The sequence below is a fragment of the Oncorhynchus keta genome, unplaced genomic scaffold (genome assembly GCF_023373465.1).
Source record: "Oncorhynchus keta strain PuntledgeMale-10-30-2019 unplaced genomic scaffold, Oket_V2 Un_contig_2075_pilon_pilon, whole genome shotgun sequence".
NCBI classification, from domain to species: domain Eukaryota; kingdom Metazoa; phylum Chordata; class Actinopteri; order Salmoniformes; family Salmonidae; genus Oncorhynchus; species Oncorhynchus keta.
In genome coordinates this window covers 23535-37500 of record NW_026282171.1, presented here as the reverse complement: position 1 = coordinate 37500, position 13966 = coordinate 23535, and the positions used below count along the sequence as shown (strand labels likewise).

Below are 13966 nucleotides of genomic sequence, written 5' to 3'. Positions count from 1 at the left end.
ATATGGGGAGAGATGTGGAGGGTATATGAGGAGAGATGTGGAGGGTATATGGGGAGAGATGTGGAGGGTATATGAGGAGAGATGTGGAGGGTATATGGGGAGAGATGTGGAGGGTATATGGGGAGAGATGTGGAGGGTATATGGGGAGAGATGTGGAGGGTATATGGGGAGAGATGTGGAGGGTATATGGGGAGAGATGAGGAGGGTATATGGGGAGAGATGTGGAGGGTATATGGGGAGAGATGTGGAGGGTATATGGGGAGAGATGTGGAGGGTATATGGGGAGAGATGTGGAGGGTATATGAGGAAGGGGGACAGTAAGAAGAGATGTGGAGGGTATATGGGGAGAGATGTGGAGGGTATATGGGGAGAGATGTGGAGGGTATATGGGGAGAGATGTGGAGGGTATATGAGGAAGGGGGACAGTAAGAAGAGATGTGGAGGGTATATGGGGAGAGATGTGGAGGGTATATGGGGAGAGATGTGGAGGGTATATGGGGAGAGATGTGGAGGGTATATGAGGAAGGGGGACAGTAAGAAGAGATGTGGAGGGTATATGAGGAGAGATGTGGAGGGTATATGGGGAGAGATGCGGAGGGTATATGAGGAGAGATGTGGAGGGTATATGAGGAGAGATGTGGAGGGTATATGGGGAGAGATGTGGAGGGTATATGGGGAGAGATGTGGAGGGTATATGAGGAGAGATGTGGAGGGTATATGGGGAGAGATGTGGAGGGTATATGGGGAGAGATGTGGAGGGTATATGAGGAGAGATGTGGAGGGTATATGGGGAGAGATGTGGAGGGTATATGAGGAGAGATGTGGAGGGTATATGGGGAGAGATGTGGAGGGTATATGAGGAGAGATGTGGAGGGTATATGGGGAGAGATGTGGAGGGTATATGGGGAGAGATGTGGAGGGTATATGAGGAGAGATGTGGAGGGTATATGAGGAGAGATGTGGAGGGTATATGGGGAGAGATGTGGAGGGTATATGGGGAGAGATGTGGAGGGTATATGGGGAGAGATGTGGAGGGTATATGGGGAGAGATGTGGAGGGTATTTGGGGAGAGATGTGGAGGGTATTTGAGGAGAGATGTGGAGGGTATATGAGGAGAGATGTGGAGGGTATATGGGGAGAGATGTGGAGGGTATATGGGGAGAGATGTGGAGGGTATATGGGGAGAGATGTGGAGGGTATATGGGGAGAGATGTGGAGGGTATATGGGGAGAGATGTGGAGGGTATATGAGGAGAGATGTGGAGGGTATATGGGGAGAGATGTGGAGGGTATATGAGGAGAGATGTGGAGGGTATATGGGGAGAGATGTGGAGGGTATATGGGGAGAGATGTGGAGGGTATATGAGGAGAGATGTGGAGGGTATATGAGGAGAGATGTGGAGGGTATATGGGGAGAGATGTGGAGGGTATATGGGGAGAGATGTGGAGGGTATATGGGGAGAGATGTGGAGGGTATATGGGGAGAGATGTGGAGGGTATATGGGGAGAGATGTGGAGGGTATATGAGGAGAGATGTGGAGGGTATATGGGGAGAGATATGGAGGGTATATGAGGAGAGATGTGGAGGGTATATGGGGAGAGATGTGGAGGGTATATGGGGAGAGATGTGGAGGGTATATGGGGAGAGATGTGGAGGGTATATGGGGAGAGATGTGGAGGGTATATGGGGAGAGATGTGGAGGGTATATGAGGAGAGATGTGGAGGGTATATGGGGAGAGATGTGGAGGGTATATGGGGAGAGATATGGAGGGTATATGGGGAGAGATGTGGAGGGTATATGAGGATAGATGTGGAGGGTATTTGTGGTTGGAAAAAGGAGTAGAGAGGAAATGGAAGGAGAAACCAAGAGATGAATCCACAGACAGAAAGACAGAGAGAGAAGAGGAAACAAGAAGAACAGTATGTAGGAGCAGAAGAACAATTAAAAGAGACATGAATGAGGTTTAATTACCTAAAGTTGACAAGGAGAAAGATGAAAGGAGTGTTAGAAAGGGAGGGAACAAGAGGAGGGGGGGAGAGAGAGAGAGAGAGAGAGAGAGAGAGAGAGAGAGAGAGAGAGAGGGATGAGGAGTTAGGAGGAGCTGAGAGAGGGATGAGAAGAGAGGGATGAGGAGAGAGGGATGAGGAGAGAGAATGATGAGCAGAGAGGGATGAGGAGAGAGAAGGATGAGAAGAGAGAGGGATGAGAAGAGAGGGATGAGGAGAGAGAATGATGAGCAGAGAGGGATGAGGAGAGAGAAGGATGAGAAGAGAGAGAGCGATGAGAAGAGAGGGACGAGGAGAGAGAAGGATGAGAAGAGAGAGGGATGAGAGGAGAGAGGGATGAGAAGAGATAAGGATGAGAAGAGAGGGATGAGGAGAGAGAAGGATGAGAAGAGAGTGATGAGGAGAGAGAAGGATGAGAAGAGATAAGGATGAGAAGAGAGGGATGAGGAGAGAGGATGAGAAGATGATGAGGAGAGAGAAGTGAGAAGAGAGAGGGAGGAGAAGAGAGAGGGATGAGGAGAGAGAAGTATGAGAAGAGAGAGGGAGGAGAAGAGAGGGATGAAAATGAGAGGGATGAGAAGAGATAAGGATGAGAAGATAGAGGGATGAGAAGAGAGAGGGATGAGAAGAGAGAGGGATGAGTTTCATGGTGTGTTTGGAGAAGGATAGACGAGTGTGAGCCCAGCTAACCGGGAACATTCCCAGAACATGAGTTAAGATTCCCCTCTCAGTTCTAAGATTCCCCTCTCAGTTCTAAGATTCCCCTCTCAGTTCTAAGATTCCCCTCTCAGTTCTAAGATTCCCCACTAGGTTCTAGATAGGGTGTTATCTAAGGATTATAACATCACGAAAACATTAAAATATTTTTTTTGATATCAACATTTAAAAAATTATGTATTAATACGAAATGTTCTCCTGACGTTCACTAAAATGTTGTGCACAACATCTGTAAAAACCACCGCAGAACATTCCTCAAACGTTCTCGTTTGGTTTCCAGGTAATGTAATAACACAGTGTACCAGTAATGTTTTCACTGAAAACCAAAATTGGTTCTGTGCAAGTTCTCGGAACATTCGTTAGGTTGCAGCAAAAGTTCACATAACACAAAAACTCTTCCTACGACCTTCTCCTCCCTGTGGGCATTCTCTCCTCTGTCTCTCTTTTATCTCCTCCCTCGCTCAACCTTTCAGCCCCTCCCTCGCTCTCCTTTCCAGCCCTCCCTCGCTCTCCTTTCCAGCCATACTTCGCTCTCCTTTCACCCCTCACTCGCTCTCCTTTCACCCCTCACTCGCTCTCCTTTTACCCCTCACTCGCTCTCCTTTCACCCCTCACTCGCTCTCCTTTTACCCCTCACTCGCTCTCCTTTCACCCCTCACTCGCTCTCCTTTCACCCCTCAGTCGCTCTCCTTTCACCCCTCACTCGCTCTCCTTTCACCCCTCACTCTCTCTCCTTTCACCCCTCACTCGCTCTCCTTTTACCCCTCACTCGCTCTCCTTTTACCCCTCACTCGCTCTCCTTTCACCCCTCACTCGCTCTCCTTTTACCCCTCACTCGCTCTCCTTTCATGCCCTTCCTCGCTCTCCTTTCACCCCTCACTCGCTCTCCTTTCACCCCTCACTCGCTCTCCTTTCACCCCTCACTCGCTCTCCTTTCACCCCTCACTCGCTCTCCTTTCACCCCTCACTCGCTCTCCTTTCACCCCTCACTCGCTCTCCTTTTACCCCTCACTCGCTCTCCTTTTACCCCTCACTCGCTCTCCTTTCATGCCCTTCCTCGCTCTCCTTTCCTGCCCTTCCTCGTTCTCTTCCTTCGTTCTCTTTTACTCCTCCCTCGCTCTCCATTTAACCCCTCCCTCACTCTCCTTTCCTGCCATCCCCCACTCTCCTTTCATTCCATCCCTTGCTCTCCTTTTAGCCCCTCCCTCATTCTCCTTTCATCTCCTCCCTCGCTCTCCTTTCATCTACTCCCTCACTCTCCTTTCATGCCATCCCTTGCTCTCCTTTCATCTCCTCCCTCATTCTCCTTTCATGCCATCCCTCACTCAGTCTCTTCCTCCTTGCCTATCTTCTTTTTGATCTCTCTCACACTCTGCACATCCCCTGTCCTATCTTTCCCTGGTCTCTCCTCCCCTGTCCTCTCCTCCCCTGTTCCCTCTTCCCCTGTCCTCTCCTCCCCTGTTCTCTCCTCCACTGTCCTCTCCTCCCCTGTTCCCTCTTCCCCTGTTCTCTCCTCCCCTGGTCTCTCCTCCCCTGGTCTCTCCTCCCCTGTTCCCTCCTCCCCTGTTCCCTCCTCCCCTGGTCTCTCCTCCCCTGTTCTCTCCTCCCCTGGTCTCTCCTCCCCTGTTCTCTCCTCCCCTGTTCTCTCCTCCCCTGGTCTCTCCTCCCCTGTTCTCTTCTCCCCTGTTCTCTTCTCCCCTGGTCTCTCCTCCCCTGGTCTCCCCTCCCCTGTTCTCTCCTCCCCTGTTCTCTCCTCCCCTGGTCTCTCCTCCCCTGTTCTCTCCTCCCCTGTTCTCTCCTCCCCTGTTCTCTCCTCCCCTGGTCTCTCCTCCCCTGTTCTCTCCTCCCCTGTTCTCTCCTCCCCTGTTTTCTCCTCCCCTGTTCTCTCCTCCCCTGTTCTCTCCTCCCCTGGTCTCTCCTCCCCTGTTCTCTCCTCCCCTGTTCTCTCCTCCCCTGGTCTCTCCTCCCCTGTTCTCTCCTCCCCTGTTCTCTCCTCCCCTGGTCTCTCCTCCCCTGTTCTCTCCTCCCCTGGTATCTCCTCCCCTGTTCTCTCCTCCCCTGTTCTCTCCTCCCCTGTCCTCTCCTCCCCTGGTCTCTCCTCCCCTGTTCTCTCCTCCCCTGGTCTCTCCTCCCCTGTTCTCTCCTCCCCTGTTCTCTCCTCCCCTGGTCTCTCCTCCCCTGTTCTCTCCTCCCCCTCTCTCCCTGTTGAGGTGTGTGTAATTGATATATCCTGAGTGGGTTTACGTGTAAGGACTCCGTGTTTCATAATGCCTCATTAATCAATAGCAGGAAGGCCTCACAGTCCCAATTACCTACTGAAACACACACACAGGCTGAAGACACATTCACGAATGCCAAGCCGGGGTGCTGCAATGTGACTGTCGTCATGGAGACCGAGGGGAAATGACAGTGACATGGAGGTGTGTGTGTCTCTCTGTGTGTGTGTGTGTTGTTTAGTCAGGGATTCATGCTGAGACAGTTCTCTTTCCCAGATGAGCCCTGCATTAACACATCACTAAACCACAGATACACTGTATATATCTATAAACACACTACACTATACATATCTATAAACACACTACACTATACATATCTATAAACACATCATTACAATATACATATCTATAAACACACTACACTATACATATCTATAAACACACTACACTATACATATCTATAAACACACTACACTATACATATCTATAAACACATCATTACACTATACATATCTATAAACACACTACACTATACATATATATAAACACACTACACTATACATATCTATAAACACACTACACTATACATATCTATAAACACACTACACTATACATATCTATAAACACATCATTACACTATACATATCTATTAACACACTACACTATACATATCTATAAACACACTACACTATACATATCTATAAACACACTACGCTATACATATCTATAAACACACTACACTATACATATCTATAAACACACTACACTATACATATCTATAAACACATCATTACACTATACATATCTATAAACACACTACACTATACATATCTATAAACACACTACACTATACATATCTATAAACACACTACACTATACATATCTATAAACACACTACACTATACATATCTATAAACACATCACTACACTATACATATCTATAAACACACTACACTATACATATCTATAAACACACTACACTATACATATCTATAAACACACTACACTATACATATCTATAAACACACTACACTATACATATCTATAAACACATCACTACACTATACATATCTATAAACACATTAATTACACAATACATATCTATAAAAACACTGCACTATACATATCTATAAACACATCACTACACTATACATATCTATAAACACATCACTACACTATACATATCTATAAACACACTACACTATACATATCTATAAACACACTACACTATACATATCTATAAACACATCATTACACTATACATATCTATAAACACACTACACAATACATATCTATAAACACATCATTACACTATACATATCTATAAACACACTACACTATACATATCTATAAACACACTACACTATACATATCTATAAACACACTACACTATACATATCTATAAACACACTACACATATCTATAAACACACTACACTATACATATCTATAAACACACTACACTATACATATCTATAAACACATCATTACACTATACATATCTATAAACACACTACACTATACATATCTATAAACACATCACTACACTATACATATCTATAAACACATTAATTACACAATACATATCTATAAACACACTACACTATACATATGTATAAACACACTACACACTACACTATACATCTCTATAAACACATCATTACACTATACATATCTATAAACACACTACACAATACATATCTATAAACACATCATTACACAATACATATCTATAAACACACTACACTATACATATCTATAAACACACTACACTATACATATCTATAAACACATCACTACACTATACATATCTATAAACACATCACTACACTATACATATCTATAAACACATCACTACACTATACATCTCTATAAACACACTACACTATACATATCTATAAACACACTACACTGTACATATCTATAAACACACTACACTATACATATCTATAAACACATCACTACACTATACATATCTATAAACACACTACACTATACATATCTATAAACACACTACACTATACATATCTATAAACACACTACACTATACATATCTATAAACACACTACACTATACATATCTATAAAAACACTACACTATACATATCTATAAACACACTACACTATACATATCTATAAACACACTACACTATACATATCTATAAACACATCATTACACTATACATATCTATAAACACACTACACTATACATATCTATAAACACACTACACTATACATATCTATAAACACACTACACTATACATATCTATAAACACATCACTACACTATACATATCTATAAACACACTACACTATACATATCTATAAACACATCATTACACTATACATATCTATAAACACACTACACAATACATATCTATAAACACATCACTACACTATACATATCTATAAACACATCACTACACTATACATATCTATACACACACTACACTATACATATCTATAAACACACTACACTATACATATCTATAAACACACTACACTATACATATCTATAAACACACTACACTATACATATCTATAAACACACTACACTATACATATCTATAAAAACACTACACTATACATATCTATAAAAACACTACACTATACATATCTATAAACACACTACACTATACATATCTATAAACACACTACACTATACATATCTATAAACACATCACTATACTATACATATCTATAAACACACTACACTATACATATCTATAAACACACTAAACTATACATATCTATAAAAACACTACACTATACATATCTATAAAAACACTACACTATACATATCTATAAAAACACTACACTATACATATCTATAAACACACTACACTATACATATCTATAAACACACTACGCTATACATATCTATAAACACACTACACTATACATATCTATAAACACACTACACTATACATATCTATAAACACATCATTACACTATACATATCTATAAACACACTACACTATACATATCTATAAACACACTACACTATACATATCTATAAACACACTACACTATACATATCTATAAACACACTACACTATACATATCTATAAACACATCACTACACTATACATATCTATAAACACACTACACTATACATATCTATAAACACACTACACTATACATATCTATAAACACACTACACTATACATATCTATAAACACACTACACTATACATATCTATAAACACATCACTACACTATACATATCTATAAACACATTAATTACACAATACATATCTATAAAAACACTGCACTATACATATCTATAAACACATCACTACACTATACATATCTATAAACACATCACTACACTATACATATCTATAAACACACTACACTATACATATCTATAAACACACTACACTATACATATCTATAAACACATCATTACACTATACATATCTATAAACACACTACACAATACATATCTATAAACACATCATTACACTATACATATCTATAAACACACTACACTATACATATCTATAAACACACTACACTATACATATCTATAAACACACTACACTATACATATCTATAAACACACTACACATATCTATAAACACACTACACTATACATATCTATAAACACACTACACTATACATATCTATAAACACATCATTACACTATACATATCTATAAACACACTACACTATACATATCTATAAACACATCACTACACTATACATATCTATAAACACATTAATTACACAATACATATCTATAAACACACTACACTATACATATGTATAAACACACTACACACTACACTATACATCTCTATAAACACATCATTACACTATACATATCTATAAACACACTACACAATACATATCTATAAACAATTCATTACACAATACATATCTATAAACACACTACACTATACATATCTATAAACACACTACACTATACATATCTATAAACACATCACTACACTATACATATCTATAAACACATCACTACACTATACATATCTATAAACACATCACTACACTATACATCTCTATAAACACACTACACTATACATATCTATAAACACACTACACTGTACATATCTATAAACACACTACACTATACATATCTATAAACACATCACTACACTATACATATCTATAAACACACTACACTATACATATCTATAAACACACTACACTATACATATCTATAAACACACTACACTATACATATCTATAAACACACTACACTATACATATCTATAAAAACACTACACTATACATATCTATAAACACACTACACTATACATATCTATAAACACACTACACTATACATATCTATAAACACATCATTACACTATACATATCTATAAACACACTACACTATACATATCTATAAACACACTACACTATACATATCTATAAACACACTACACTATACATATCTATAAACACATCATTACACTATACATATCTATAAACACACTACACAATACATATCTATAAACACATCACTACACTATACATATCTATAAACACATCACTACACTATACATATCTATACACACACTACACTATACATATCTATAAACACACTACACTATACATATCTATAAACACACTACACTATACATATCTATAAACACACTACACTATACATATCTATAAACACACTACACTATACATATCTATAAAAACACTACACTATACATATCTATAAAAACACTACACTATACATATCTATAAACACATCACTACACTATACATATCTATAAACACACTACACTATACATATCTATAAACACATCACTATACTATACATATCTATAAACACACTACACTATACATATCTATAAACACACTAAACTATACATATCTATAAAAACACTACACTATACATATCTATAAAAACACTACACTATACATATCTATAAAAACACTACACTATACATATCTATAAACACACTACACTATACATATCTATAAACACACTACGCTATACATATCTATAAACACACTACACTATACATATCTATAAACACACTACACTATACATATCTATAAACACATCATTACACTATACATATCTATAAACACACTACACTATACATATCTATAAACACACTACACTATACATATCTATAAACACACTACACTATACATATCTATAAACACACTACACTATACATATCTATAAACACATCACTACACTATACATATCTATAAACACACTACACTATACATATCTATAAACACACTACACTATACATATCTATAAACACACTACACTATACATATCTATAAACACACTACACTATACATATCTATAAACACATCACTACACTATACATATCTATAAACACATTAATTACACAATACATATCTATAAAAACACTGCACTATACATATCTATAAACACATCACTACACTATACATATCTATAAACACATCACTACACTATACATATCTATAAACACACTACACTATACATATCTATAAACACACTACACTATACATATCTATAAACACATCATTACACTATACATATCTATAAACACACTACACAATACATATCTATAAACACATCATTACACTATACATATCTATAAACACACTACACTATACATATCTATAAACACACTACACTATACATATCTATAAACACACTACACTATACATATCTATAAACACACTACACATATCTATAAACACACTACACTATACATATCTATAAACACACTACACTATACATATCTATAAACACATCATTACACTATACATATCTATAAACACACTACACTATACATATCTATAAACACATCACTACACTATACATATCTATAAACACATTAATTACACAATACATATCTATAAACACACTACACTATACATATGTATAAACACACTACACACTACACTATACATCTCTATAAACACATCATTACACTATACATATCTATAAACACACTACACAATACATATCTATAAACACATCATTACACAATACATATCTATAAACACACTACACTATACATATCTATAAACACACTACACTATACATATCTATAAACACATCACTACACTATACATATCTATAAACACATCACTACACTATACATATCTATAAACACATCACTACACTATACATCTCTATAAACACACTACACTATACATATCTATAAACACACTACACTGTACATATCTATAAACACACTACACTATACATATCTATAAACACATCACTACACTATACATATCTATAAACACACTACACTATACATATCTATAAACACACTACACTATACATATCTATAAACACACTACACTATACATATCTATAAACACACTACACTATACATATCTATAAAAACACTACACTATACATATCTATAAACACACTACACTATACATATCTATAAACACACTACACTATACATATCTATAAACACATCATTACACTATACATATCTATAAACACACTACACTATACATATCTATAAACACACTACACTATACATATCTATAAACACACTACACTATACATATCTATAAACACATCACTACACTATACATATCTATAAACACACTACACTATACATATCTATAAACACATCATTACACTATACATATCTATAAACACACTACACAATACATATCTATAAACACATCACTACACTATACATATCTATAAACACATCACTACACTATACATATCTATACACACACTACACTATACATATCTATAAACACACTACACTATACATATCTATAAACACACTACACTATACATATCTATAAACACACTACACTATACATATCTATAAACACACTACACTATACATATCTATAAAAACACTACACTATACATATCTATAAAAACACTACACTATACATATCTATAAACACATCACTACACTATACATATCTATAAACACACTACACTATACATATCTATAAACACATCACTATACTATACATATCTATAAACACACTACACTATACATATCTATAAACACACTACACTATACATATCTATAAAAACACTACACTATACATATCTATAAAAACACTACACTATACATATCTATAAAAACACTACACTATACATATCTATAAACACACTACACTATACATATCTATAAACACACTACACTATACATATCTATAAACACACTACACTATACATATCTATAAACACACTACACTATACATATCTATAAAAACACTACACTATACATATCTATAAAAACACTACACTATACATATCTATAAAAACACTACACTATACATATCTATAAACACACTACACTATACATATCTATAAACACACTACACTATACATATCTATAAACACATCACTACACTATACATATCTATAAACACATCACTACACTATACATATCTATAAAAACACTACACTATACATATCTATAAAAACACTACACTATACATATCTATAAAAACACTACACTATACATATCTATAAAAACACTACACTATACATATCTATAAAAACACTACACTATACATATCTATAAACACACTACACTATACATATCTATAAACACATTACACTATACATATCTATAAACACACTACACTATACATATCTATAAACACACTACACTATACATATCTATAAACACATCACTACACTATACATATCTATAAACACACTACACTATACATATCTATAAACACACTACACTATACATATCTATAAACACACTACACTATACATATCTATAAACACACTACACTATACATATCTATAAACACATCACTACACTATACATATCTATAAACACACTACACTATACATATCTATAAACACATCACTACACTATACATATCTATAAACACACTACACTATACATATCTATAAACACATCACTACACTATACATATCTATAAACACATCACTACACTATACATATCTATAAACACATCACTACACTATACATATCTATAAACACACTACACTATACATATCTATAAACACATCACTACACTATACATATCTATAAACACATACTCACTATAAACACATCACTACACTATACATATCTATAAACACACTACACTATACATATCTATAAACACACTACACTATACATCTCTATAAACACATCATTACACTATACATATCTATAAACACACTACACTATACATATCTATAAACACACTACACTATACATATCTATAAACACACTACACTATACATATCTATAAACACATCATTACACTATACATATCTATAAACACACTACACAATACATATCTATAAACACATCACTACACTATACATATCTATAAACACATCACTACACTATACATATCTATACACACACTACACTATACATATCTATAAACACACTACACTATACATATCTATAAACACACTACACTATACATATCTATAAACACACTACACTATACATATCTATAAACACACTACACTATACATATCTATAAAAACACTACACTATACATATCTATAAAAACACTACACTATACATATCTATAAACACATCACTACACTATACATATCTATAAACACACTACACTATACATATCTATAAACACATCACTATACTATACATATCTATAAACACACTACACTATACATATCTATAAACACACTAAACTATACATATCTATAAAAACACTACACTATACATATCTATAAAAACACTACACTATACATATCTATAAAAACACTACACTATACATATCTATAAACACACTACACTATACATATCTATAAACACACTACGCTATACATATCTATAAACACACTACACTATACATATCTATAAACACACCACACTATACATATCTATAAACACATCATTACACTATACATATCTATAAACACACTACACTATACATATCTATAAACACACTACACTATACATATCTATAAACACACTACACTATACATATCTATAAACACACTACACTATACATATCTATAAAACATCACTACACTATACATATCTATAAACACACTACACTATACATATCTATAAACACACTACACTATACATATCT

The 13966-nt window shown here is 35.8% G+C and overlaps 1 protein-coding gene across 1 annotated transcript in view; it reads right to left on the bottom strand.

Annotated features, from left to right (window-relative positions):
- LOC127920823 (noelin-2-like) overlaps nucleotides 1–5112 on the bottom strand; it is a 13455-nt gene extending 8343 nt beyond the window's left edge. The window contains 1 exon segment of the mRNA XM_052504869.1: nucleotides 5074–5112. Coding sequence (XP_052360829.1) covers nucleotides 5074–5112 — 39 coding nt within the window.
- Between the last annotated feature and the right edge of the window lie 8854 nt (nucleotides 5113–13966).